This window comes from Tenebrio molitor, chromosome 6 (assembly GCF_963966145.1).
Source record: "Tenebrio molitor chromosome 6, icTenMoli1.1, whole genome shotgun sequence".
Lineage (NCBI taxonomy): Eukaryota > Metazoa > Arthropoda > Insecta > Coleoptera > Tenebrionidae > Tenebrio > Tenebrio molitor.
In genome coordinates, this window is record NC_091051.1 from 11,922,245 (window position 1) to 11,948,962 (window position 26,718).

Here is a 26,718-nt window from a genome sequence, read left to right on the forward strand (position 1 = left end):
CATCAAGCGTTTTAATGAGCTCCAATCGAGTAGATCTATCAATAAAATTAGCCATCTGGCTGGTATTATTTACATAAACAGACATTTCTGATACAATAAATATAATTGTTATACTAATTGCATGTTGGAAGAATTCTGCATTTCTGCTTTGAATTGTATATTTTTTAAATTGTTTAATTTACATTTTTCTGTACGCAAGGATAAAAATGTACTATGTAACAAAAATTTACTCAACAAAGTAAAACATCCAACAGGTGTTCACGATTTTGAGGGAGGGTGTCAATGATTTACGTGATCGTTTAATTAAGAATATGTAGAAAATTGAAGCAAACCTATTTAGGTGTAGAAAGAAGTCTGGTTTGATCAGGATGACCAACAGGATTAAAAAAAAAACTACATTTAAATTATGCTCATAATTTTTGAATTATGAATAGCCAATAACGCGAATCTCTGTTATATTTCATTTTTAAAAATACATTGAACAAAGATGAAACTATCGGCCCACACTTATCGTAAAAATCGTAATTGACTTGGCAGATATTTGGAGCGAAGCTATAGCGTACGTCACTAATAAGTCTTGGAGTTATCATCTCCATCTCTCGATTTTTATAATGCGCACTTGTCATTTCCCTCATGAGCAGCGACTCCAGATAAATCACAATTAGAAGATTAGATATCGTCATTTTTCAAAGGCAATTATTATCGGTGAGCGAGAAGCTGAATCCGGTCCGGCTTTCATTTTGGGATGTTCCGACGAGTCGGACTTTGAAAAATGGCTTACCTATGTTTGGGTCTCGTGGGCATCGGATGGGCCCCTGCAGCATTGTCTCCAATTTGTTGTGAATGACACTTTATTCGAGGCGCGTAGGTGGATGTTAAAAATACGGCTAAATTACTGAAACGTGGGTGTTACGAACCTAAATTCTGAGAACTCTGGAGGTGTTGCTCAGTCCGCTTGCTTGCAATTCATTCATTAATAATGGAAAATGTAATTGTCTTAATGCCATTACGGCCATTAAGTCAACACGAGCGCGAAATTTTTGTTGGCATGTAAAATAGTTGCTTTATTAATATGCTCTTCCTCACAATTCCGTCCAGCTTTTATTAGAAAGATCAAATGGACTGCGTAATTTATTCTGTTTTTTCAGCCGTCCGAATTGACTTAATTAGCAAGTCCGTCTCTGCGTCCATTTCAATTGTGTCGCTTTCGTCACCTAAAGCTTCGCCTCTGCGATTTTTTCCATCGTGAGACGTGGATTTCGTCTAATTATTCGGTTGCGATAACTGAAAAAATTACAACCGTCAGACGGAAGTGGGTGTAACATTTTATGTAAATATAATAGGATTTTCCTTGAAATTAGTTATGCTCTTTCTTTCCCTGAAAACAGACTCGGCCGACTCTCTGTCTAACTCTCTAAAGTAACCGATTGAAATTCACTTGGCTCGATTTGTGTGTCACACATCGCTCACCTCCAAGAACAATTGACGGGTTACTTTGTAAGTTCAATAAATTTCTGAATGAATGAACGAGGCGAGACGCTTTAAAAATAGTCGGTGTTGAAGAGATTATTATTAGCTCCTCAACGAAAAATTCAATACCACGACCTTAATAAAACTTCATGCATAAATTAAAAATAAAACAAACCGAGCTATTTTTGTTGGGATTGCGAAAGAGAAAATGACGAATTTTTCTGTTGTGTATCACGGGTTACGGGCTATTTCTGGAGGCGCGGGTCAATTTTTAATTACTTAGTTGTCATTGTCGAAAGCTACTACATCGTAGGTTTCGACTGAATAAAAAAAAACAATTTTATCTCTTTCTAAACCGACACGCAACAGACTTTTGGAGCGATCCTACAATTCCTTCTGCCCACTCGACTTCCTCCTCAATCTAGTTTTTCTATCAATGGCTATTCTTATTATATTTCTACGAATACTTTCACATTTTATTGAGGTGGATTTGTCCGGCAAAACCTACACGAATATTCGACATTTACCCAATACGACAATCATCCAATCACATTATTAAAATTGTCGGGTTCCCGGAAACACACCACATTAATTCTGCGCTAATCTATTTTCGTTTTCTAACTTCGATTTTTTAGCGCGCCATTAAACTCCTGTTTATTTTAAAACTACAGTTTTCGGAAACCGAATCGCCACTAAACAATCAATTTTACCTAATGGTTATTTTTATAGACTATTTTTGGAAACATTTAATTAGTCCTAACTTCAAAAATGTTTTATTCAACGAGTCCTTATTTTGTATTTTCAAAAAATTATCTGTTCAACAAATCACTCAAGTGTATCACTTGGAACTTTAAGAAAGTAGTAAAAATCATTTCTTTTAAAATACACTTGGTTTGTGATTCATGATTTTAGACTCACTTCAGAGTTGAAACAGAACAAAATTTCATTCCATTAGCCAATTTAGTCTTCAAGAGTAACTTAAAAGCAATAAACTTCTTCTGTTACGTTCTATTTTCTCGATATTATTTTAAAATAAAGAAGAATCTTTCTAAAACATAGTTGCGAAAGAACATTTCTTCTTTATCTCGCAAAAGTTATTTTGAAAAACTGGAAGAAGCGCCATCAGACACGGTTAAATTGAGCGTTGCGGAAGGATTTAATATTCAGCACTCTTTTACATATCTTTAATTTGATGTTTGTTGTAGTTCGCCGTCTTGATCTGTTAAATAATTGAAACTCGTAGGTTTACAGGAAACATGTCTGGTATATTTATAGTAAATCTGAAATGTTAAATCTTGACTGTATTCGTCGTTATTGAACGGTTAAAATTTTTATTGGCAACTGCACTTGTGCCTCTTACCAGATGATCATAAATGGCAAAACGAAAAGAAAATAATGGGACAGAAGGCAGGCTGCAAGAGTCCATGTGCAGCAGCGACGCCTTGATGGAGCACCCACACGTCGATAATCTTGGTGATGGCCTCCTGCAAACAAACATGGTCATTTGTGTCAGTTTATTTTGTTCAAAAATTTGAATCGAAACCGCACATAAAAAACCATACCTACTGTTGTTTTAGCAAACAATCAAACGGTTGTAGGCGACGAAGAGGCGTCCGGAAAAAATCGGATTCCAGAAAAACTAAAAAATTTCACGGCGACGGTCTCGAAACATCGACCGGACGCGTCCCAAAGGGCACTGCAGATCCGAAAATGATGAAAGAACGAAACATAATGTGCGCTTTTCACGTACATAATTTATTCCACCCAGGCAACAATTCCAAAAATGTGAACGCCTGCACGCTTTACGAGAAATCGTATAGTTTGTAGGTTCATTATAAAAATTAGCAAGTTTTCGAAAGAAGACGCGGGCAGACCTGATTTCATTCTTTCTACGCCTTCGGAACCAACGCAAAACAGAAAACGGGTTTGTTTGGACACGTGGGAGCTAATAACTTGCACTGATGGAGATAACAACCCTACATGTTAATGAGGTGAGTGTGGTAACTGTTTACTATGTGTCCATGTGCAGCGTGGACAGAACCAGTCGCCAAATTTGCAGGCCGGAGCGTCACAAAACGAGCCACACGACACACATAAGCAAAAGAAAAAACAGAAACACGACGAAAAAATAAATAGGACCTTCGAACCAGTTTAGATTTATTGCAGATGCGGTTTGGAAAGATTAAATTTGTTTCAGGCAAAAAAGGGGATAAACCGAGAGAGCAGTAGTGAAACTTTTTATGAAGGTGATTACCTGACCCACGCGCCTACCCACAATACCCATGAATGAATTGCAAACTGGTACAATTATACGGCTCTTTTTTCTTCATCGAATTCAGAAACTAATAACGATCTACCGAATGCTCATTCACCGTCGAAATAAATTCTTTTCAGAAATCGTGTAAAAAATGTTAACGGTCTCGGATTTTTTTTTGGTACGCCCATGTTCTCGTCACTAAAACAACACAACTGTCAAAACAATCACACTTTTTATTTCTTACATTTTACAACTTGTGGTCCAAACGTTGTCATTATGTCCGAAATCACCTGAAAAGCTGAGAGCCAGATAAATCCAAAATTAATTTTAAAAAATTTAAATCCTGGCTGTCAAACGTCACTTGTGCTCTCAGCTGTCAACAGTGACAACTTCCTAACCTCATAAAGGAATGTCAAAATTTTTGTTTGATTATTACACGTAATAAATGGATTTAATGGAAATTTCTTTACATGCAATATGTTGTTTATTCGAAGAGTGTTGTGTCTATTAGCGATCATTACGGTTAATTTAACAGGCGCCATTCGAACATACTCAAAAAATGATCTAATTAAATTGAGGTTATAACACTTTTATTATCTTATTTCGAAATTTACGAGTGTGTTATCTTGCAGAGAAGAAGTCAGGGAAATGTTTTATCATGCGTACGATAGCTACTTAAAATATGCCTATCCGTATGACGAACTGAGACCCATCAGCTGTGATGGAATTGACACTTACGGCAGGTACACTCACACCTTTATATTTACTTTGGTACTGACGCTCATAATCAACTAGTTACTCCCTGACGCTGATCGATGCTCTCGGAACATTGGCAATAATGGGCAATCATTCAGAATTCCAGAGGGTCGTTGATATACTCACAGCCAAACCAGATTTCGATGCCAACATAAATGTGTCTGTATTTGAGACAAACATTCGAATTGTTGGTGGACTACTGAGCGCTCACTTGTTGTCGCACAGGTGAGACATAAATTTTGCATTGACCAATTTTTTTTTTAATTTTTTGTAGAGCAGGTGTAAAGTTGGAACCTGGTTGGCCTTGTAATGGGCCTCTTTTGAGATTAGCAGAGGATGTAGCTAAGAGATTAATTGTGGCGTTTGATACCAAAACTGGAATGCCTTACGGGACCATCAACTTGAGAAAAGGCATCCCTAAGGGCGAAACTGCCGTCACCTGCACTGCTGGAATAGGAACCTTCATTTTAGAGTTTGGCACATTAAGCAGACTTACTGGAGATCCTCTTTATGAAGAAGTACTGTCCCCACTATTACCCTTTATTGTGTTAAAGCAAAATGTTGCAGGTTGCGATGAATGCTTTGTATTCCCTTTACAACCACAAGTCTCCTCTGGGACTCTATGGGAACCACATTGACGTAGAAACAGGTCGTTGGACTTATCAAGATGCTGGAATAGGCTCAGGAGTTGACTCTTTTTTTGAATATTTGGTCAAAGGATCGATTCTTCTTCAAAAACCTGAATTGTTGGAAATATTCCATGAAGCCAGAGTATCCATCGATAAGTATCTGAAGAAAGATGACTGGTACATGTGGGTATCCATGACCAAAGGACAAGTGACCATACCAGTTTTTCAATCTCTCGAAGCTTACTGGCCTGGAGTACTAAGCTTAATCGGTAAACTCCTCAAGTTGTTAAAAATTTAATCACCAAAAATATAACTTTAGGTGACACCGCATCTGCAATGAAAACACTTCATAATTACCACCAAGTGTGGTTGCAGTATGGTTTTACTCCAGAATTTTACTACATACCTCAATCAGAAGCGGGAACAAACAGGGAAAGTTATCCACTTAGACCTGAATTAATCGAATCAATTATGTATTTGTATAGAGCTACAGAAGATCCATTTTTGTTACAAGCAGGAGAAGATATCTTGAGGAGTATTCAACATAGCGCAAGAACACCATGCGGGTATGCGACCATTAAGGATGTAAGAGACCACAGGAAAGAAGACAGAATGGAATCGTTCTTTTTATCAGAAACTACCAAGTACCTGTACCTACTCTTTGATACTGAGAATTTTATTCATAATCAAGGACAACATGGTACTGTTATTAATACTCCAAATGGAGAATGTATTATCGAGACTGGAGGTTACGTCTTTAATACTGAAGCTCATCCTATAGACCCGGCAGCTTTGCATTGCTGCCATGACGTTCCAATATACAGTTCATTTGATTTTGCAGAATTAGAAAGCAAAAGAAGTATTTTTAGGAGAGACAGTATCAACGAAAGACGTAATTATGTAAATAAAAATAATTGTACTGGACCAGAAGAGAAAATAATTTTGAATAAGACTGAAGATGTCGCTGTCGACGAAATAACAACAGAATCGAGTAATAGTTACGTGAAATTGGAAGACAACGACAATATAAGCCAGAAGATTAATTTTGAAACAATTGAAGATAACGCTACTGTACTTAAAGAAACGGCAGAAGAAAAACCCGAAGTGAGAGATGTAACCAAATCGAGGAAAAAGTTTGACGTTCAAGAAATGCTAGAAAGATTTCGCAAAAGAAACAAAAATAGAAGAAACGAGACTTGGGAAAACAATTACAAACTACTAAGCTGCAAGGCTCAGCCGTTTTTGCAAAGAATATCAATACTCGGTGAATTTTTTAAATAGTTTTAAAATCGTTACGTTCTTTAATATGTTAATAGACAAATTAATAACAATTGTTAAAATAAATTATTAACAGAAACAGGACTAAACTCATTACGATTATAAAAAATCTACTTTCGCAAATCCGTGGTGCTGCCAGGAAGCGAACACTTTTCTATTTCATTTTTAATAGCGGCGATTAGAGGCACGGCGGGATCGCTAGCTTTGAATTTTCCTTCGGCTAAGACGTGATCCACGTTGATTTTCGGTTTGGTCATGATGTCGGCGCTTAACGGACGTATTAGTGGCGAGGGGGCTGTGCTAGCCCAAGCCCCTTTAGGTTTACTGCTGCTTGGAGACTGGACGATTCTTCGAGGGTCGGTGGTTTTAGGACGAGGACGGATTGTCGGTTGAATTTCATCATTCGGTCTTTAACTAGATAATTAGTACGGAATTAACCAGTGCGGCTTCCCATACCTATTGCTGACGGCTGAATGGCTTTTAACTTCTATGGGTGTCGGCTTGGAGTTGTCCACGGGACTGTCGCGTCTGCTACCGAATAAGCTAAAAGTGTCGTCGAGGAGGTCGTGGAAACGCTTTCGCATTCTGGAGACGTTGGAGGCTACCTTCAGGTCGTCGATGCCTTCATCTACGCTCACACCTGAAATCAAAGTTTTAAATGATCCCTACAACAGTTAGGTACATCATTTTTGAAATATAACTTCTATGTAAGTCTGTTCAGGACAATTTGATTTTTATGTCCAAAATTATAAAATAATATCATTCAATCAAGTCTCATGAGGGATCTTTTAGACTCCAATTTACCAGATTTATGTTCAAAAAATTATCAGATAATTTATTAATTATCTTATACTTCAAATCACCATTTATATATATTTTTAATTAGTTTGATCACTTTGATCGTAAGTTTTGGTACCCGCCAATGTGTCCGTGCGTACATTAAAAGTAAAAGAAGATAAAAACTTAGATAATCAAGCAAAAACCAATTATTTATTCGTAGTAAGTTAAAGTGATATTGAAGTTACGCACCACACTTGATCAAGGGCACAAATCTTTAAATTAAATGGTCAAAATGACGCCCTCCGTTATCGATGCACGTTCTTGTGCCCTTCGAGCCATAGAAGCTTGAGTTCTCGCCAATATGTCGGAATTTTGTCGAATTGACTCGGCAGCATTATTCACACGAACAGTTAATTCTTCGACGGTGTTAACTGGACATCACAATCCGTTTTAAATGGCCCCATAAAAAAGTCACAAGGGTTTCAGTCCGATGAACGAGCTGGCCATAAAACAGGTCCATTACGAACTATCCACCGATTTTCTAATTTAGCGTCCAACCAATTTTTAAAATCCCGTGTACTGTGAGCGGGCGCTCCTTCATATAAGTACCATATATCCCTCCGAACTAGCAACTGCACGTCATCCAAAAGGTCTCAGCACATTTTGTAAAAAATTTAATTATTCTTCACCATTTAAATGTTGAGGTAATGCCACGTGATCCGATCAAACAATTGAATATCTTTGTTAGAAATGACTTTTTTTCCCTACCGATTAGAAATGTAGGCTGTGGATACCTCATTTGAGGTGAGAAATTTCAACTTTCTCGCTAAGGTAAGAAAGTTAATCATGAAATGTTTATGGTAAAACTGTACCAAAGTACAAATGTCAAAAGTGTCAAAAGTGAAATAAGTTATTGATAAATGAAAGTCAATTCAATAAAGCAAGTTTGTAGATCAATCATATAATCTGGAAAATAAACAGATAAGCTAGGTAGGTACTACAACTTCTGTTTATATCAAATTTTCGAACAAACGTCAAATCTTCAAATGCGATGACAAGTTAATTAAACAAATAACCCAGCCTACTATTCAATTCTCAAAATTTTCGTTTTAATCAAGAATATAACCATCTTTTTTTAGACTTTTTTCAACGAAGTTGTGCCGGTAGGAAAAAAAATAGTATTCAAACCTTGTTAAGAAAGTGCCCTTGCAGACCTTGGGCACTCGCCTACGGCTCGGTTTATAATGTTTGCCTGAGGTCTGCAAGAAAGCACTTCCTTACCTTGGTTTGAAATATACTATTTCGGATTTGGTGTGGATTTTCTTCCGAGCAGATGTGGGTATTTATTATGCGAATTGAAAATTCCATCTCGAGTAAATACTGCTTAAAAAATCGGGTTCTTCGTCGATTTTTTGAAGAAGTCATTGACGAAATGCAATGCGAAGTGGTGGATCTTCTGGTTTTAAGTGTTGGACACGTTAAGGATGATCCCTGTTCGTGCAGCGTTCTCCAAATTGTGAAACTGGAAACGTCCATTCGTAATGCAAATCGCCGGCAATTAACATTCGGTTTTTCCTCAACAGCTTGAGAATTTCAGGCTCCAAGTCCAAGACACGGCGAGATCTTGAACGGCCTCGATCTCGGTTGATAGGACTACTAAAAGTACCATAATTCCTTAAATGCTGGGCAGGTCAGGTCAGGTCAGGTGCACATTCGATAAAGCTTCCCCGAAGATGAGCACCATGTCAGTTAACTCCGGATTAGTGTACTGCACCATTTTTATTGATAATTACGCGATTATCACTTTCTAATAAACTGTAAACACGGCCGCATGCAGGTGAAGGACGTGACTAAATTATGTCAGTAAGTTTTTGCAAGACCTATCCGTCAGGGTTTTTGCCGCATTTACGAATACAGGGAAAATAAATTTGAGTTTTTGCAAAATGGTAAATAGGATAGTTATTTACATTAGGTACCAGATGCGTAAGTGAACTTTTTTTGGCGAGGAGGTAGTTCAAGGGCCGAGGCGAAAGCCGAGGTCCTGAAACTCCGAGGCTAAAAAAGAAACTTGCGCATCGTGTATTGTATTAAATTTTTTCTACTACGAAGCACCAACATTTTATAATATTAAAAGAATAACAAAAATCGTGCCGTGTCACGAGCGTGCCTTGGATCTTGGAAGCAACAATCAGAGCAACAGCGTTTACAAACATTTTATTTTTCGTCTTCAAACGGCACGAACCGTGTAAGTGCGTGTTATCCGAGTCCGAATTTGATATTAGCAGAGTTGATAGTTTATGGTTATTGGTATTTATGCAACAAGCCTTGCCGCAAAATATGGAATGTGATGGATTGAAAGAGCTGCTCGAATTGCGGGTTGCGGGATCATTGCTGCCTGTAAAGTGTAAACTCGAGTGAGCGATATAATAACTTAACTTTCCAACAATTCATAAAATCATAAATCACAATAAATGTGAATAAGTAGATTAATTTTTCTTTGTTTTATTTGAATGTTATCTATTTGACAAATAAAACTATTATAAAAGTAATTTGTTTTGACGAGTTCTATCTATCTATTACCGGAGTATTGACAACCAATAATTGTATTATAAATCAAATCCCACTTCGAAAATAATCCATTCCAATAAAAATGTTCTGTTGCAACGTGAAAACCATGTTAAATAAATTAATTTGAAATTTCCAGCGTTTTACTTGTACATATTGTCATTTATTTTTATAAATAAAATATACATTATAATCATTATATCGTGTGTATTTTATTCTGAACTCTCCACCACCCGGCGGCACGGCAATTTTGCCGGAGTACATACACTATTACGGATATTACTATCAAGTAATAGTGCAGTGCTAATCAACATAATTACCGGCGTCTCGCCTCCACATTTTGACTTTGTTGTGTTTTATTATGTTCTGTGTCAATGTTAAGGAACTTCCTCACGATGTGACATGAGTATAATAATATACCTTTTTGAATTTCAACTACCAATGTGTTACCTAAATCCAGAATTTTTAAATTTTTTTAAAAGAGATTACATTATTTAATAATGTAATAGTATTAAAGTGGACTCCTTTGTCTTAACAGAATTAAAAACTCAACAAAATGAATTTGTTGTTAAAATATTGATTTGTGTGAACGAGTCGCGAATATGAAATAATTTTACAATTATGGAAGAAAAGAAATATGAGGAGATTTAGACCCGAATTTTTCTGTTGGCATTTCACATTGTTTTTTTTTTTACATTTTTAATATATTTTTAAAATGGTAAAACCCTTAAAATTTTGATTTGTCTTGATAGTTCTAATAAACCTTAAAAATCGTAGAAATTTCAATAACTAGAATTGGTATTTACAAGAAGTTAAAACAGGTCAAAATATACAGGATGTAATCAAAATAGGCGGGAATATTTTAACTCGTAAACCACGTAGATATTTGAAGATGCTAATGTAGAGCAAACGAAAGTTAAATGGTAAAAAAAAGCTACAACGAAAACGATTAGCACATAAGAAATTTGACACTGACACTGACTCGTCGCGAAAAAACGGACAAAACACTTTTACTTTTAGCGTAGTAAATGTTGAAAATATTGCCCTTGAAAAAACTTTACGATCTTCCAGATCTAGCTGCCACGACTCGTCCAGTTAGTTCTTCTACCGAATTTATCAGTATCGTATTTATTTGAATCCAAAAATCTTGATGGCTAAGGCGTTGGACCGTTTTATGCAATCCACCTTTCAGCTTTCAGGGTAGTTTTGGTTCCACTACTGTCTAACTTGGCGCGCCATCATGCAGATACCACATTCCTTGCATGATGTCTAAAGACACTTCGGACAAGAACTCAGGCAAAGTATCACTCAAAAATCGAAGGTACTCTTCACCATTTAAACGATTTGGCAAGATGTGTTTTCCAATTAGGTAGATTGTCAGTATCATGAACAATAAATAAAATAACTGTTCTATTCCCAGCACAGTATTTGTGCTTGGACCACGTGGCCACCCCCCACACAGTACGGGAGAACCATATCTGTTAACTCCACGTTTTTAAACGATTTAATAACAAATACACGATTATTAACACACTGCTACACTGCTACACTGCACCGTATGTCGAGCTGCAACTCCTAGCGGACCCGCGCCAACCCAACCTCCGATTAGAAGATCCTTTTGTGTCATACAAAAAGTGTATGAAGCGGGTAAAAAACTAGAGTCCGCTTTTTCTTTACTATTGCTTTTATGATTTCGACAATGAAACCAAAACGCAGCGCGTCCACAATTTATTGTCTAAATTGCCATGCCATTTGTTCACGTACCTATCCATAAATTTAAATTATTCATGTTTTTGGATCAAGTTTTGAATGAAAAACGTATTACTGGCTTCATTTAAATTTCATATGCGAGCTATGCAACCAGAAATACACTTCGTATAGTTGAAAGAACTTTCATAAAACATTTCAGTTCATAATTAATTTATAACCAGGTTCATATAAAGGTTATACTTGACTTAAATTAATGTGCAAAACATTACTATTTTCTGATGTAAAATAACGGGGCAGTGAATCATGTAAAAATTCTTCAACATTTTTTTAACTACACGGATATCACAACAGCGTGAATCACAGAAAGAATTTCCCTTTAATTGAAAAATATTTATAGATGAAAACAATCATTAAATTCCGGTTTGATGGCGTTAAGTACAAACGGTTTGTTAAAACAATCTTACCATGCTGCAATCTCTGACAGTGCATGTTCCACACAACTGGTCCGATTACTCCTGGATCTTCTACTGCTCCAAAGCTCCCGTGTCTCGTTAAAGTGTATTTAGAATTTGGATAATACGGATCTGTTTCTCGATGAGCCGAACCTTCATCGTCGGGCATGTCTAAATGGAGGACACTGACAGGTTCCAAGACTTTATTCAAGGGTTCTGGCATACTTCCCCTGCAAATTTTAAATAAAACATGACAAGAATCTAGTTTTAATATTGATTTATTACCTAGGAAAAGCTTTAACTGATGGCATGGACAAATACGATTTCGGACTGACCACACCGGGGTCATAGTTCCCGGCAAAAATAGTGTCCGGGGAATCTCTCTTGCTAGCACTGCTATCAGAGTCAAACAGTTCTGGAGCGATTCTCTTCATGTTGACAGCCGCTTTCGGTCGCGGAGGTTTCTTTGGCGGAGTTCGTTGCTTTTTCAAACCCATCAAAGGCGATATATCTAAGCTCGTAGAACTGAAAAAGTTCGTCTGTTACTTGTCACATCTGAATTATAAATTTTTTCTGCGACCTCGATGATATAATCGATTCTAACTGACCTGGATGAACTCGAGCTAATTGAACTTTGTGGTCTATCCACGGAAATGCCGCTTCGAACAGTTTGATTTGATGGTTGATTTCTAAAATTAATATAAGTTGGAGATTGATCGCTTCGTTCGGGCTTTGTTTCGTGATGGACGAATGCACGATTGTCCTCCCCTGCTACACCTCGTTCGAATATCTGTCTTTTGTTATCGATTCCTGCAGAAGAAGTAGCCTTTTTGCGCTTGGTTAAGGCAAGGGTTAAAAATGCCACCACTAGAAGAATACCCAGCAGGGCGATTATCGAGACGCCGATAAAAATCCAAGTGTTTTTGGACCTCGACAGACTCATCTGAGACGTTGGTGGTTTAAGATAAGCTAAAAGAAAATTATATTTCTACGGAAACATTTACGAACGACCACATTACGTTCCGCTTTGATCAGAAACGGATATCCCAGTTCATTTCGGACTTCGTCGTCTGAAATAAGCGTCATATCTTCAGCTGCAGTTACAGCATCTACCGGTTTGCCGGAAACCGCGACATGATAAAGTACTTCGATTTTTTCATCACCGTTCAGTTTACTCTTTTCTAGGTTATGTATATAAACCTTCACCGGTTTCTCTGACACCTTTTTCGAGTCAGCATCAACAGTTTCCCTTTTATTCCTGTTCGTTATACCTAAATGTCTTTCTTGTTGCCTTTGGAAAGCTGTTTTGTATAATTTTGCTAAACTATTTTTGAGATCAATAATCACAGGATCTTTACCATCACTTTTTAATACTGTTAACAACCAGAAATGTCTGTCGGCATCGTTAAAGTCGTCGTCGGTGGTTGTTTCTGAATTTAGTGTAGGAGTAGGTGTTATCTCTTCCGTAGTTATCGAAGGTGCTTCGCAGTTGAATGAACATTTAGTGGTGGTGTCTATGAATGAAGCATTGTGCGTCGTCGATGGTGTTTCCACGTACACAGTCGAAAGCACAGTTTTGGTTTTGTAAATAGTCGTGGATTTCTCGGTACTCCAAGAAGTGTCGTCGTCACCATCCGTTGATCCATCGCCGGAACCGGTCCAAAAGAAATCTTCAAAGCGGTAAGATTTTGGGTTTTGATATTCGCTGTCCAAGAGGAGCAATTCTGAAACGAGGGAAGGGTTGAGTTTTGGAACGGAAATTCTTGTTGAGGGAATGCAGGCGTATCAGCACCTGTTAAATCAATTCTTAGTTTTGGTAGCGACTTTGGTACCAAGCACGAGCTTGATTGGTTGGGTTCACGAACTCACGTCTAAAATTAAATCTTTGATATATTGTGTCTCCGAATCGTTCCAAATTTCCCTTTTATTATTACGAATAGAGTCATAAAGCGCGTAGCTTGACAGAATTTTATCTGATTTGAATATGAACAACAGTTTGTTTACGGAAGACAGATAATTTGTGGAGTATTTGCAAAATAAGTCCAAAAATATTCAGCATTGACCTCGTTCTGCAAAAACACATTCTTTTGCTTTCTCATGCATTGTTTGCATACAAATTCTACCTACACATTCTTTGCAAACTTTACTGCCTGCTACTGCTCTAATTGGGTCTGTAGGTGAGTTTGCAGATGGAGTGAAGGACGTTTAAGCAAATTTGTCTTTCAATCATGAGTCACGCAACCATTAGAACATGACACCAAGATGTACAAGCTATGATTGTACTTGACGGCGACACAATTTTGTTGCAATGGACAAAAGATCAGTGGTGTGGACCGGAAGTGCACCATAAATGCGACTATAATCACCTGTTCCATAAGCACGTGACGCGAATTGGTGGTCGACGTCGACCGATTGAAACTTATCCTCCGTCCTGGAAGATGCACTCACTGCTAGAATCAGAAGACTACTCAGCCATGTCATACCGCTCCCGAAATTTTAGAGATGTCACGGGTTCGGCGGCCCCGGAAGGCACTCCACTCTATCACCTGCACGACTCTACCCTTATTGTTGATGTGGATAACTCTCATGGTTCACCTGTGTTACAGAACACATTGATCAAACGTGAATATGAGTAGCGCAGGCGTGCGGTTTGTATTGTGTTTTGGTCTGGTATTGTCATGTAAACCATCGCGAACAATAACAACATTAGATTAGGCACGTAATAGATGCCTACAATGGGAAAAAGAGGAATTTGTTTTGGGACTAGCAATTACGGTACCTACTTTTAAGGGTCGCTACCAGAATATGCTATTGGATTTCGATCCACAAGTGGTGTTGCATCAACTGGACAACTGGTCGGTCGATAAAATAAACATGAAAATGAATCATCCAGTGTTTTTGTTGCAAGGATAATAATAAAAACTCCATTGCTATTTATAGTTGAATACTTGTGTTACAATGTTCAAATTTGTCATCAATTAGAAGGTTCAAGTAAACAATATAATGACAAAAATATCTGTTGCAAAAACAAATTATTGAGTGGGCTGAAAGTAATTGAAAAGTAATTAATAAGTAATAATGAGTTTCTTCTTCTTTTATTTTTACTAATTATGGTTTACTTTAGACGGCTTAATGGTCAATGTCTTCCAGTTTATTTTCCACGTTTTCCATTTTAGCAGAATTTTTTCTTAAGCTTAATTCAAAGGGAAATGCTTTCACTAATAGATACATTTTCACTTTTTATCAGGTTGGAATCGATTCCATTAACAGGCTTTAACTACCTATTGCGTATTCAATACTCTTGAATGATGTGTCATCAAGAATGTATTCAAGGAAGGGTTTTTCCCACCCTTGCTTTCATACTTAATAATTGGTAAACTTAGGAAGATATAAATAATTATGATAAGTTTAAAGTGTTTATTAAAATGCACTTGGAAAGTTCATAATTGTCTAGCGTTTAATGGGATTTGCCAAATTTGTAACTTCATTCTCTTAAATTGCATATAAAAAGTTTTACATAAACAAATAGGTAACTACATATCTTCAGGTTTTGTACTTTCCACAAATAAAAAATTGTAGAAACTTTTTCGAATTCTAATCATCTTCTGTTGTGTTATCTCAAGGTTGTTGGGTATGAAATAAGTACAATTTTAAATTAAAAGGATACATGATATAAATAAGTAATATAATTATTAATTATATTATGTAAATGCTGTTTATAAAACAAAACAATCGGGAAATGCAGTTGCATATGAAGCAGTGCTAATCCATAATCGTAAATGGCTGGCAAATAACTTTAACTTTAGTCTTTGTGGTCCCTGGTTTGCCAAGGACGTCCAGATTCACGTTCCGCTTATGAACCACATCTTGAGACTATCGGGATCAATATCTTAATCCTGTTGCTACATCACAATCTACACAGTCGGAAATTCGCTTGCTGAAAAATTAACTTTCTCCGTGACGATACTCGGAATTCGATCAAACATCATTACGTCACGTCATTTCCAGAGAAATTTGTCAAGAGGAAAAATGCATTACTAGACCCAGATTTGTCAACAGGACAACATGCAAATAAAAATGACGGAGAACTCTAATACTTACAATAAGTCACATCTTGTTATTCCGCATTGAAAGTTTATTTGCAGATAACACAGTTTTTTTCTTTGGTTTAGCACACCTTGTTACTGGGAAAAATGTGTAAAAAGTTCTAAAAAAGTGAAGTACAACCCATTTGTTAAACGATTTGTTTTGCCAACAAATTGGTGATACAAGATAAGGATACTACAAAAATTGGTTAGTGTGTGGACCCTGCTTTCTAATATAAATTAGGTTTTCAAGATGACAAATACGATAGTGGGTTTTATGATATGTATTGACAAATGGTCGATAACGATTTGACATAATTATAGATGTATACAACAATTACAACAATAAATTTGATACTATCTTCATGGAAATTAAGAAGATACAAAATTATCGAGATCCGAAACATAACTAACTAACTAAAAGTGTGTGGTTTCCGTTCTATTGTTTGTTTTGAACAAGTTTTTTTAATAATTTGTACCTGCAAGGTCACGATAAAAGTTTTAAGAATCTAAAGCATCGTACAGACTTGAATCAGAACACAAAATTTCTTTACACAAACAGTATTGATTGCCCAACTAACAAACACAACGGTGTGAACAAAAAATGAAATCAATTGTCTTTAATTTTAATGTTCACATGTCCACAGCATTCGTGTGTGCTCGCGTTTTTTGTGTCCAAGTAGTGTATTCGTCAGGACCAGGCTTTAGATGATAATGAGCTGTTACAGTAAATTAATGGCATTAAAAAACAGCTTTTAACACTAATGATACATGGAATAATACAAATACTTATAGGCAACGAAATGAGTGGTTTCGGGTCAATCGGTCAGAGTTTTTGGAAATGCTGCAAAATAGAAGTTAGAAGTTAAATTAATAGGATATTGTGGTTGCAGATAGCAGAAATTGTATCATATTGTGACGTCTGCAGCAGATCATATTTACTTTTAGATTTGGCGCCGCCTCAAAAATCAACAATACGTCACCTTGGGTAATTCCTTTTGTATCGACAATTATGTCTATATAATAATCAGTATGGGTATTATTATTACTATTACTACATCGACATTGATCAGAAATACCTCTATATTTAACAGATACTTACCCAGTCAAAGCAAATTTTTATTATGGACAAATAAAACTGAGACACCTAAAATTTAATCTATATAAATCAGACTATTGAATTATCGATATATTTGTCAGTGTCTGTATAATATGTCATACCAAAGTTAACCTATCTATTTGTGATAAAGCCACAATTAAACGATGCAAATTTGTAAATTTTAACTTATGTGATTGTCATTTTTGTTCCAGTTTTATTTGTCCATCAACTGTAGGTATAGTTTGTCCAGCGAGAGGTTGATTGACATAAAAATGACTAAATTCTACGTAGAGAAAGTAGTACCAAGCGCACGTAAAATTTGAAATATATCCTTCGAGCAGTAACATTCTTGCCCTGAAATTATGCTCTAATTAATGTACTCTAGTGCATTTTGTAGTGTTGGGTTAATTTAATACAATTTAAAATCTCCCAATCTCTTGCTGGACGAAGTATACATGCTATATATGTAATACAGGGTGGGCAACAATAACTGATTCAGTTGGCAAAAAAAAATTTTACATAAAATTTTCAAGACTGTGAATTGTACCTATTTCGGTTTGTTTTATTGACATTATTGACAGCTGGTATACATTTCAAATTTAAAACTCTTGGTTTTTGTTATCGTTTATTAATAAAATGGTTTTCTCGTTGGAACATGACATAAAAGTCACCAAAAATCACCAGAATTTATTGCCAACTCAATCAGTAGGTACTTGTTGCTCACACAGTATTACGTATTTATTAATGAAAGATTATTATTAAAATTTCGGAAAATCTAATAATCTACATATTTTCTTATTAAACTAAGTGGTGCTGATAGTTTACATTATGTAACTTTTTCTGTGCATCCCTAAATTGAAGCACGTTTTTACAATCAACGAATTCATAAGAAAATACAGGATAACTAGACATCATTTAACATTTTTCTTTTACTCTTTTAACTTTTTGTAACAGGTTTCGTAGGAATTTTCTAAAATTGGGGAATACTAATTTTACAAAATTTAAACGAAATAAACTTTATCAATTACTAAATAAATTCTTTTGACGTCAACAGTAGCACATCGCACATCCTGTGAGGAGTAGCACATCGCACATCCTGTGAGGAAGTATCACCAACAAATGTCAGTAACCTAAAATTTATTTTTAAGAAATTTGACATGATATGACTAATATTATGGTTGTGTTAAATCAAATGTATCTGATTAGCACCAAAGACTTGATATTTTTGCAGGTGTGAAAGAAAATATTAACCAGTTAACCGCTGATAAAACAAAGTGCGTCTTTTATTGAATCATTTTCGTGGAATGTTATTAATGAACATAAGTCCGCAATAATCCGTTTGTTTTAATTAAACCGCAAAATTTTGCAAATCTGAGAACGTCGACGTCAAATTACCCAATTCGACTGAATATTCAAATCGGAATTCTACAAAAAAGTAAACCTCTCAGTAATGAAATTAATGTTAAAATTTACAGTCTCGGTACTGTTGCACTGTATCACTATCGGGTGGGATCCAAACCTTTCTTGGCCTGACAAACCGCATCCGGAAGTGTACAATACAAACATACTGAACGAATGCGCGAATGTGGCGTAAAACTTTATTATCAACACACGCTAAAGGTGAAACCCACGTTTTACTCAATCACCTTCACAAATCTAAAACTTGACCATCAGTTCAATCCCGACCACCGTTGGGTAAACCTGTACATCGACTTTGCTTAATTACTGAACTCTGCAAAAGTAAATAAACTGAGACTCTCTCGATGTCGACAATGTGTGTGATGGTTGTTAGTGTTATGGTGTTAGGATGGTTACGCTTTACCGGAGCAGCAACACCTGTGCCTCGTAATAGCCAGGCTGAAAATATAAAATGGAAAAACGTGGATATTGCTTTTCCGGACGACTTGGATGTTAGGACTGTTCCTAGACAAAATTATATGAGTCAATATCATCACCATCATCATAATCCTGACTTATTACCCCATCACCACCACCACCACCATCATTTTGGCGATGATGATAATGATAAGTTCGAAGGAGAAACGCTAGAAGTGGATGCCCCCGAAAATAAAAGTGGATCTAATACATCCCTACAGGTAGATCTCATTAATTTAATAAAACTAATTTGCATAATGATTATCTATAAATAGTGACATTAGTAATAATTGCAAATACGTTTATGGTATTTACTGTGCACCTTGAATTGACCCAAAAATTAAAATATATTGTCGTTTAAAATTTGTATTCAAGAGAAATAAGTAGGAAAGTAATTTGTAATCAGCACTACTAATTTGAACATCCAAGTACATACAGGGTGTAATAGAAATAGGTGCATTAATTTTAACTGGTAATAGAACTCGTCAAAAGGAACAATTTTTCTATTTACCATTTTGCCGAAAAATGATGTTTAATTCCAAAAAAAAATTGGAGAGATTTTTCACTAAAATAGCCCTACGCCACTAAATACTGCAATGTCTAATTGGGATCAGCGCTAATATGAAAAAAACGTCCATTTTCTTCCAGAAAACGTGCTTTAATGCCGAAATCAAAATTCAAACAAATCTACCCGTATAGCAAAAAATTCACTTCGTAAGATTCTGGTTGTTTCACGTTTTTAGGTAGCTTAGTTTTGGAGATATGAACGGTTTTAAGAAAATCTTTCCTACTTTTTTAAGCCATTACGCAACGTTTTTCGCCAAAATGGCAGAGAGAAAAGTTGTTCCTTTCTATTACCAGTTAAAATTAATGCACTTTTTTCTGTTACATCCTGTATATAATACAGTTGACACAAGTTGTAAAAAACCACTTTGCTTTTGCAACAGCACTTTTATGACATTAATCATTTGAAATTACTTTAAAACTTATATGGAAAATATTCAATCCAAACTATGATTTTCTGGTCCCTTTGTGCCTTTATTTGGTTAAAAAATATTGAAAAAATGTTGTTGTAAATGGCCAGTGGTTTTTTGCAACTTGAGTCAACTACTTATACATGTTTTCTCACATATTGTTCTATCATTCTATTCATTGTTTGACACGATGCTAAATTTCGTAGTAAATTTGTTAGAAAATGAGAGAGACCCTCGACAGGACCAATGAACGATCAGGATCATAGTCTGTCTTTGTCAGATCCTGATCGTTCATTGGTCCTCTCTCATTTACTAGTAAATTTTCTCAAAAATTTAGTATCGTGTCAAACAAGCTTTAGATTGACAAAAAATCTCTAACATTTCAAGTAAAGAAGTAAAATTGCAATATTAATCATTTTTACATTTATAAAATTCTTAAAGTTTCTCACTTAAAATTCGGATAGTTTAGAGATTTTAAAGTATGTGCTACCTGCCTAGAATTTCAAATTAAAAAATTGTTACTTTATCATATATTTTGACTCACAAGAGGTGTAGTTTTATTGTAAATGAAAATATTTTTAAGGAAGTTTTGCTTATAAATTGCTCCTACATTTTGTAAAATTTCAACACTTAGTTCAAAATGAATCATTTATTTATTTGCGAAAAAATTTCCTAATTCTATGGAATAAATAGATACAATGATTAGGCAACCTTTTATGCTCACAAAACCGTAAATATATCCATGTTATAACTTATAACTTATCTTATGTTATAAGATAACTTTACGGTCTCAAACACAAAGGTTATGGTAACTCGTAAATATGTAACTTACTTTTTAACACTCTTTACATAATAACAAAACCTATTAAAACCCAACTATTGTTCTCAATATTAAAGTTCTCAATTTTGAATGATTTACATTTGTTTCCGTTACAATTAATTCAATATATTAATAATACAATAAAATTATAATTTCCATATTAATTTTAAATAATTTTATTTCTTAAAAAAATTCCCGCTTTGGATCACCATTGGTGAAAATTAGTAACTTTGTGTCGTCAGGTTGGTTATTTTGTTACCGCGTTCGGCAGATGGGTTACATTTTGGCGCCTTGATTCCGAGTTTTAATAAATGTGAATAATTATTGCGATATCATTTTTGTTCTTTTCGGTATGCAGAAAATATTATTTTACGATATCACACGTGCAGTTAAGTAAGTTAGTTATAAGTACCACTTGAGAGTAAGTCGTACTTGTGTCCAGAATAAAAAAAAAAGTATTTGCACTTAACCTACAATTTTGTTGCAGATTCCACTGAAATTTATTCAGGAAATTAACAAACACAACGTGAGCGACCTGTTGCTGAACTTCGTGGAGGGTTACAAGGAAGATGATGACTTTATTATACAAAGTATGTTTATTTGCATTTTATGTAACAAAAATACATTATCAAAGTTTTTCTTATAAAAATAATATTCTACTCTATAAATTGTCATAGTGTGGCACACCAGCAGATCACAAGATAGATAAAGTAAAAACAAAACTTGATAAAATCCTGTGGAGTCTTTCATCAGATAAACAAAAATAAATTCTTAATGTCAAAGTCTTAGTGAACTTACAACAATTCGCACTTGAGTGCAAAAAATAATTCAAAAAACGTAAATGAAATATTTAAATAAATAACAAACAATATCCATTGCACAGCCTAGACTGAGGTGTTTGTGCTGGAATTACTTTCACAGAATTCCTTATATAAATTTCGGCGACATTTGAGATTCCCCTCATATATTATTAAATAAATCATACAGTCTTTAAAGCTGCTAGTGGTGTACCCTATATGCAATTTAACCGGTCGCTTCCATTTGGTCTCATTTTGTAACTTTTTGATACTCGGCCTGTGAAATTCAACACTGCCTTCTGCTGTAACATATTTGAGTGGGGAAACTTCAGATTCACCTTCCACAATTTCAGTAGTTTCAGTTTCCGCGGTTAATTTCATTTTTTTGGGTGGCGACATCAACAGGCTGCAGTTGTGCGCCCCGTCGCCTTGTCCCATTTCTATCATGCTAGTGGAAGGTTGAGTTTGCTTTGGAGGAGTTACCAGACCTTTATCGGGCGGCGGCGAGGAAATGACCAAAACATTTTCTTCACTGTTAAAAATGTCGTATTATTTATTCTTCATTTCGTAAAAATACTTACTTTGGCACTTTGACATGATGGCTCTCTTTAAATTTTACATTTTCACTGGGAAAGGAACTGGTAATATGATGTGTAACTTTACACACTTGATCCTTAATGAATAAAGATACTTTCTTATTCTCTCTGATGGTTTTGCCAAACCAGTCGAGCACTACATTTTCGGCTAAATAAAATTTAACTGTGGAATTGTTATTCTCTACTAGGTCTATGTAAAAATCTAATAATTTTTTCGCCGAGTCGGTATCACCTTTTGTGTCCTTCTCCATCGTGAAGAAACCTGAAATGATTTTGATTTTTAATTAATTTTACAGATAGATATGGTGACAATACAGTACAGCAAAGAGGTAAGTCCATTATAACGATTACTGTTTTAATAAAAGTAAACACGCGTGAATTTAGGTACTGCCGCTGTTATGCCAAAATCGGCAAGCTGTATCCCCGAAATGCAGATAGTCAAGCTTGCTACTACTGATGACCCAACCATTATACTTATTCCCGAATGTACCAGAGTGGAAAGATGCGGAGGTTGCTGTACACATTCCCTCTATTCTTGTCAACCCGTAGAAAAAGACAGTATTGCTTTCAAAGTTAGTAAAGAATTAATTATTTTATAACCAACGCCTTATGCAAAAATCACAATTTTTTAATGTTATGTAACATTTTTATTCATAACTGAAGTTTAAGATGACGTTGAAACAGAAAAATGAATGTGTTTTTTCAGTTTTAAGTTTGGTGTAAGATTGATAAGTTTATTTTCAGGTTATCAGGACCCAATACATGGGAGGGCCAAAAGCAAAATACTTAGACAAGCAAATTGTGGTGGTCGAAAAACACACAAAGTGCAAGTGCATGTGTCGTGTCAGACCTGAGGTATTTTTAAATATAATGCCTCAGTAACATTTTAATGGTGCAATTTGTAGGACTGCAACAAGTTCCAAGAGTACCAGGAATCAGAATGTCGGTGTGCTTGCATCAACCATGATGAAGAGAAAAAATGTAACAAAAATAAAACAAAACTGTGGGATCCAGATGTATGTGCATGTCAATGCCGTGAAACTGTGCAATGTTCTACTGGATCACTTTTTGACCAGAGTGAATGCAGATGTATCATACCACCGATGAAAAGGCGGTTTGCCAGTTATCAAAAGAGGAGTTACAGATTTGAGCCATTGCCAGTAGTGCCATTAAATGAAGATGATTAGTTTTATTAATACAGCGCTTCAGGCTCTTGTTGCACTGTGGAGCCAACAGAAATACCTAAACTATCAATATTTATGCTATGGGAATATGTTCCAATTAGCTGATTTTAAAGAATCACATAGATTTGCATGATTTTCTGCCAGGGGTGGACGAATCAAAGCGGTTGAAACAGTGTACGTAAAAATAAAAAGTAAAATTGAAAGTTTCTTTTGTTGTCCTTTTAAAAATTTAAATGACTTACCACAATGTGTTATTCTTCTTTACCAGCTTGACAGCTATGAATTTGTTCGTAAACAGTTATGTTTTCAAACAAAGAAACATTTTTATCTACGGCCACTTCACTGGATTGTGTTTTTTTTTGATATTTTACAAAAATAGGTGAAGGTTAAATTTTCGAAAACTAGTAGATTGCGTTCATCGTAATATCAAAATGGCGCTGGTAGCGTTGGCGTCCTTTGTAATTAGAGACATGGCCCACAGGTGGCGCGAGCAGCTTAGAATTTTCAATGACGTAACAATTGACATTTAAAAAAAATGTTTTTCTATTTTAGAACGAGAAAATAATGTCTTTCTACGTTGAAGATAATTGTATAAACTTTAGATTTGAAAGCAGCACTATATCACGCTTTACTAACGATTCCCGCTTTGATTCTGATGCCTGAAATATTTCCTTGTCAGTATGTGTCACATAACATCAGTATTTACACTACATAATAGGTGTTCTATGATAATAGGTACTTATGGAGTTATAACGTACATTTATTATAAAATGTAGATTTCAGTTTATGACCTTTATCTTCCCTTTATACATAAGTATGTAAGTAAGCATTCATCAGGAGAACAATAAAAAAAAATAACACGATAAAGAGTTTTTTCTTGGTCCTCAAACTATGTGGTACCTAGGTAGTTGGAAATTATTTACTGAATTTCCTTGATGCCGTAAGAACCATTAAAACAAAATATTCAGAAAAATCCCACCCCAAATTTTTGTTTAATTCATTTCTCTGTGTTACCTACGTATCAAGTTCGTATAATAAAATCATCGATTGTGACTACAAAAAAAAATCTTAATCTTCAGTCCCTGGTTGGTACTTTTTATTCAAAATTATTCAGGAAACGTTTTTGTTAATATTTGCCATATCGCAAAAAAACTTCTGAATAGTTTATTTTATATTATGAATACGAAAATCAGGAAATATGTAAGTACGGAAATCAGGAAAGCGATTACCTACTTCACGTTACACAATTTAATTAGGTAGGTGTCTAAGTGTTAAAGTTAAATTCAGAAATAAATTCGGTATGGCAACAATAGTTGACTCCGTTTATAAACTAATTCTTGTTCCTTCGGATAATAAAATTGCCTAATTTGAATGTCAGTTACTAAACAGAAACTTCAGATGTAGAGTCGAAAAAAAAATACAACAAATTTACTAATAAGTGAAAATGATCCAAGAATTAACAGAGACAATAAACAGACAAACAAACTGACTGAAAACATTATTTGTCAAACTACAGAAAATTTAGAGATAAGTAGAAAGTTCTGGGAAATTATTTGTAATAAATGTAGGTAAATATGTACCAAGTTTTTTTTCTTATTGACACCAAATAGATAACAATTGATAAAATTATTCTACTGTTTCTAATGTGGTGAAGATCATTCCGAACATTTTTTTAATGTAAATACATATTTTTTTCTTTTTTATTCCACAAAATATTTATGCTATTAAGGTTTTCTAGAGTAGACAATTTCTAATCAACTTTAACAATTCGTTTTTGAAGATTTGGAACGTTGTTAGTATTAAAAAAAAAGGGGCACAGCATTCCGGACGGATTTATTTATCATTACGGATATGTCTACAAAATAATGATAATTCCTTTCGAAGCACAATTTATTTATATTATCATTTATTTTGCATTACACCCACTATTTACACAACATCCAGTGTGTTTATACGACATTGCGCATTACATATTTAAAACATTATCCTTATGATAAGAAAAAATTGAACAACTTTCTGTACCTATATTTTGATTACATTAGAGGGCCGGGATAGCGCGTACGCAGTCCCGACTACCAAAAATTACGCGTCCGAGTTATCCACATTAGAGATAATCGTAAGGGTCAGCCCGACCTTGGTGCAATGGAAGGGCCTCGTCCTGGGGGAACCACCTTATTGATCATGGTAACCCCTACGCCAGGTAAGTATGATTTGGTACTGTCGGCACAACAAGTTAAGGGGCGACCGGCAGTTTTAGGGTTGGAGAAGAATACATCTCCTGCCATCTGGTGGTTCATTTTATTCACCCCATGAACAACTATGTATGTATTTGCAAACAAATTTCTTGGTACAGTATGTAAAACCCACATCTACAGAAACGGGTTACGACATGAATAAATTCTCGTTTGTTAGGTACATCTTTAATGATATCTCTGAAGAAATTTATAAATTAGTAGTGCTCAGATAATGTCATTAATTAATTTTTCCTTTTAGGATCTTTGAAGTGTGACTGATAGTTTTATATGAGTATTCCATTTAGGTCAATTAACTGGCTCTTAGAGCCGCTTTAAGAGGACCATACGTCATCGGTCTGTTAAACATTGACGTGTTCGTTTGAAAATTGTAAAAGAGATGATAAAACGCGGTGGTGATATACCAACGGTGTGTCTAGTCGAGGAGCGACGTCGCTTTTACGAGGTAGCTGAAAGATAAGAGTGTAAAAACAAAACTTGCTTAATTTATAGTCGGAGTAATACGACCGTGAGGCGTTAAGAAGCGAATGTAGAAAAATACACCAACATGCCAAACCAGCTGACATAAAATATATAATGCACTGCCATGACCAGTAGCCCGTGGATAATGCAATAAGCTGCGTGTCCGTCCCGATATACCAACCCAACGTACACGTACCACAGACCCATTACTTATCTCGGTCAGATTAAAAACAAGTAACAACAGTCTCCTTTCATTTTTTACTTAGTGAAAAACATGGGTCATAGAAGAATGCGCGGTAGGTTGATTACAGTGTTGTATTGGCGATTTCTTCAAAGAACAACTAGGTATGATGAAATAAAAAAAGGATGCATTCAAATTTAAAACGAAGCCTTCGGTCGATGCAGACGAACACATTTTAAGACTTTTACCATCGTAATTGTAAGTAATAAGTTGCACAATGAAGATCTGAAGCTTCATCTAGAAACAAGATGCAAAAGTGGTTCAGTATGTCAATGGTTCATCCGTTTATAATTTAATCTTTTTTTAATAACTATTGCATTTTACCTTAAATTATTATTATTTAACAGCTTCGTATTGGATATTGGAAACGGATTTAATTTGGGCTTTAAAAAAGTGGTCATTTTAATTTTTCGTGAGCTCGGTAAAAAATTTCGGA

At 35.3% G+C, this 26,718-nt stretch overlaps 3 protein-coding genes, 2 long non-coding RNA genes and 1 other non-coding gene across 6 annotated transcripts; 2 read left to right on the forward strand and 4 right to left on the reverse strand.

Annotated features, from left to right (window-relative positions):
- Positions 1-2,594: 2,594 nt before the first annotated feature.
- Positions 2,595-4,087, reverse strand: LOC138134098 (uncharacterized). Its single transcript, XR_011160636.1, has 3 exons — positions 3,982-4,087; positions 3,033-3,925; positions 2,595-2,954 (listed from the first exon to the last, which is right to left on the reverse strand). It is a non-coding gene; the product is annotated as an uncharacterized lncRNA (long non-coding RNA).
- Positions 4,085-6,469, forward strand: Edem1 (ER degradation-enhancing alpha-mannosidase-like protein 2). The gene is made up of 6 exons (XM_069052161.1): positions 4,085-4,305; positions 4,360-4,470; positions 4,523-4,708; positions 4,758-5,001; positions 5,051-5,381; positions 5,432-6,469. Exons 1-6 carry the CDS (start codon positions 4,205-4,207, stop codon positions 6,391-6,393), a joined length of 1,935 nt encoding a protein of 644 aa, XP_068908262.1. The 5' UTR covers positions 4,085-4,204; the 3' UTR covers positions 6,394-6,469.
- Positions 6,125-14,699, reverse strand: LOC138134092 (uncharacterized). Its single transcript, XM_069052160.1, has 7 exons — positions 14,264-14,699; positions 12,917-13,621; positions 12,506-12,866; positions 12,183-12,422; positions 11,910-12,127; positions 6,847-7,030; positions 6,125-6,798 (listed from the first exon to the last, which is right to left on the reverse strand). The coding sequence occupies exons 1-7, from the start codon at positions 14,376-14,378 to the stop codon at positions 6,501-6,503; spliced, it is 2,121 nt and encodes a 706-aa protein (XP_068908261.1). The 5' UTR covers positions 14,379-14,699; the 3' UTR covers positions 6,125-6,500.
- A 4,001-nt stretch (positions 14,700-18,700) lies between these two features.
- On the forward strand, positions 18,701-23,530 carry LOC138134094 (uncharacterized). The gene is made up of 6 exons (XM_069052162.1): positions 18,701-19,177; positions 21,238-21,340; positions 22,440-22,472; positions 22,528-22,715; positions 22,888-22,998; positions 23,049-23,530. The coding sequence occupies exons 1-6, from the start codon at positions 18,845-18,847 to the stop codon at positions 23,328-23,330; spliced, it is 1,050 nt and encodes a 349-aa protein (XP_068908263.1). The 5' UTR covers positions 18,701-18,844; the 3' UTR covers positions 23,331-23,530.
- On the reverse strand, positions 21,825-24,011 carry LOC138134097 (uncharacterized). Its single transcript, XR_011160635.1, has 3 exons — positions 23,570-24,011; positions 22,129-22,405; positions 21,825-22,079 (listed from the first exon to the last, which is right to left on the reverse strand). It is a non-coding gene; the product is annotated as an uncharacterized lncRNA (long non-coding RNA).
- A 1,361-nt stretch (positions 24,012-25,372) lies between these two features.
- On the reverse strand, positions 25,373-25,535 carry LOC138134311 (U1 spliceosomal RNA). The gene has a single exon (XR_011160708.1). It is a non-coding gene; the product is annotated as a U1 spliceosomal RNA (small nuclear RNA).
- Positions 25,536-26,718: the final 1,183 nt, after the last annotated feature.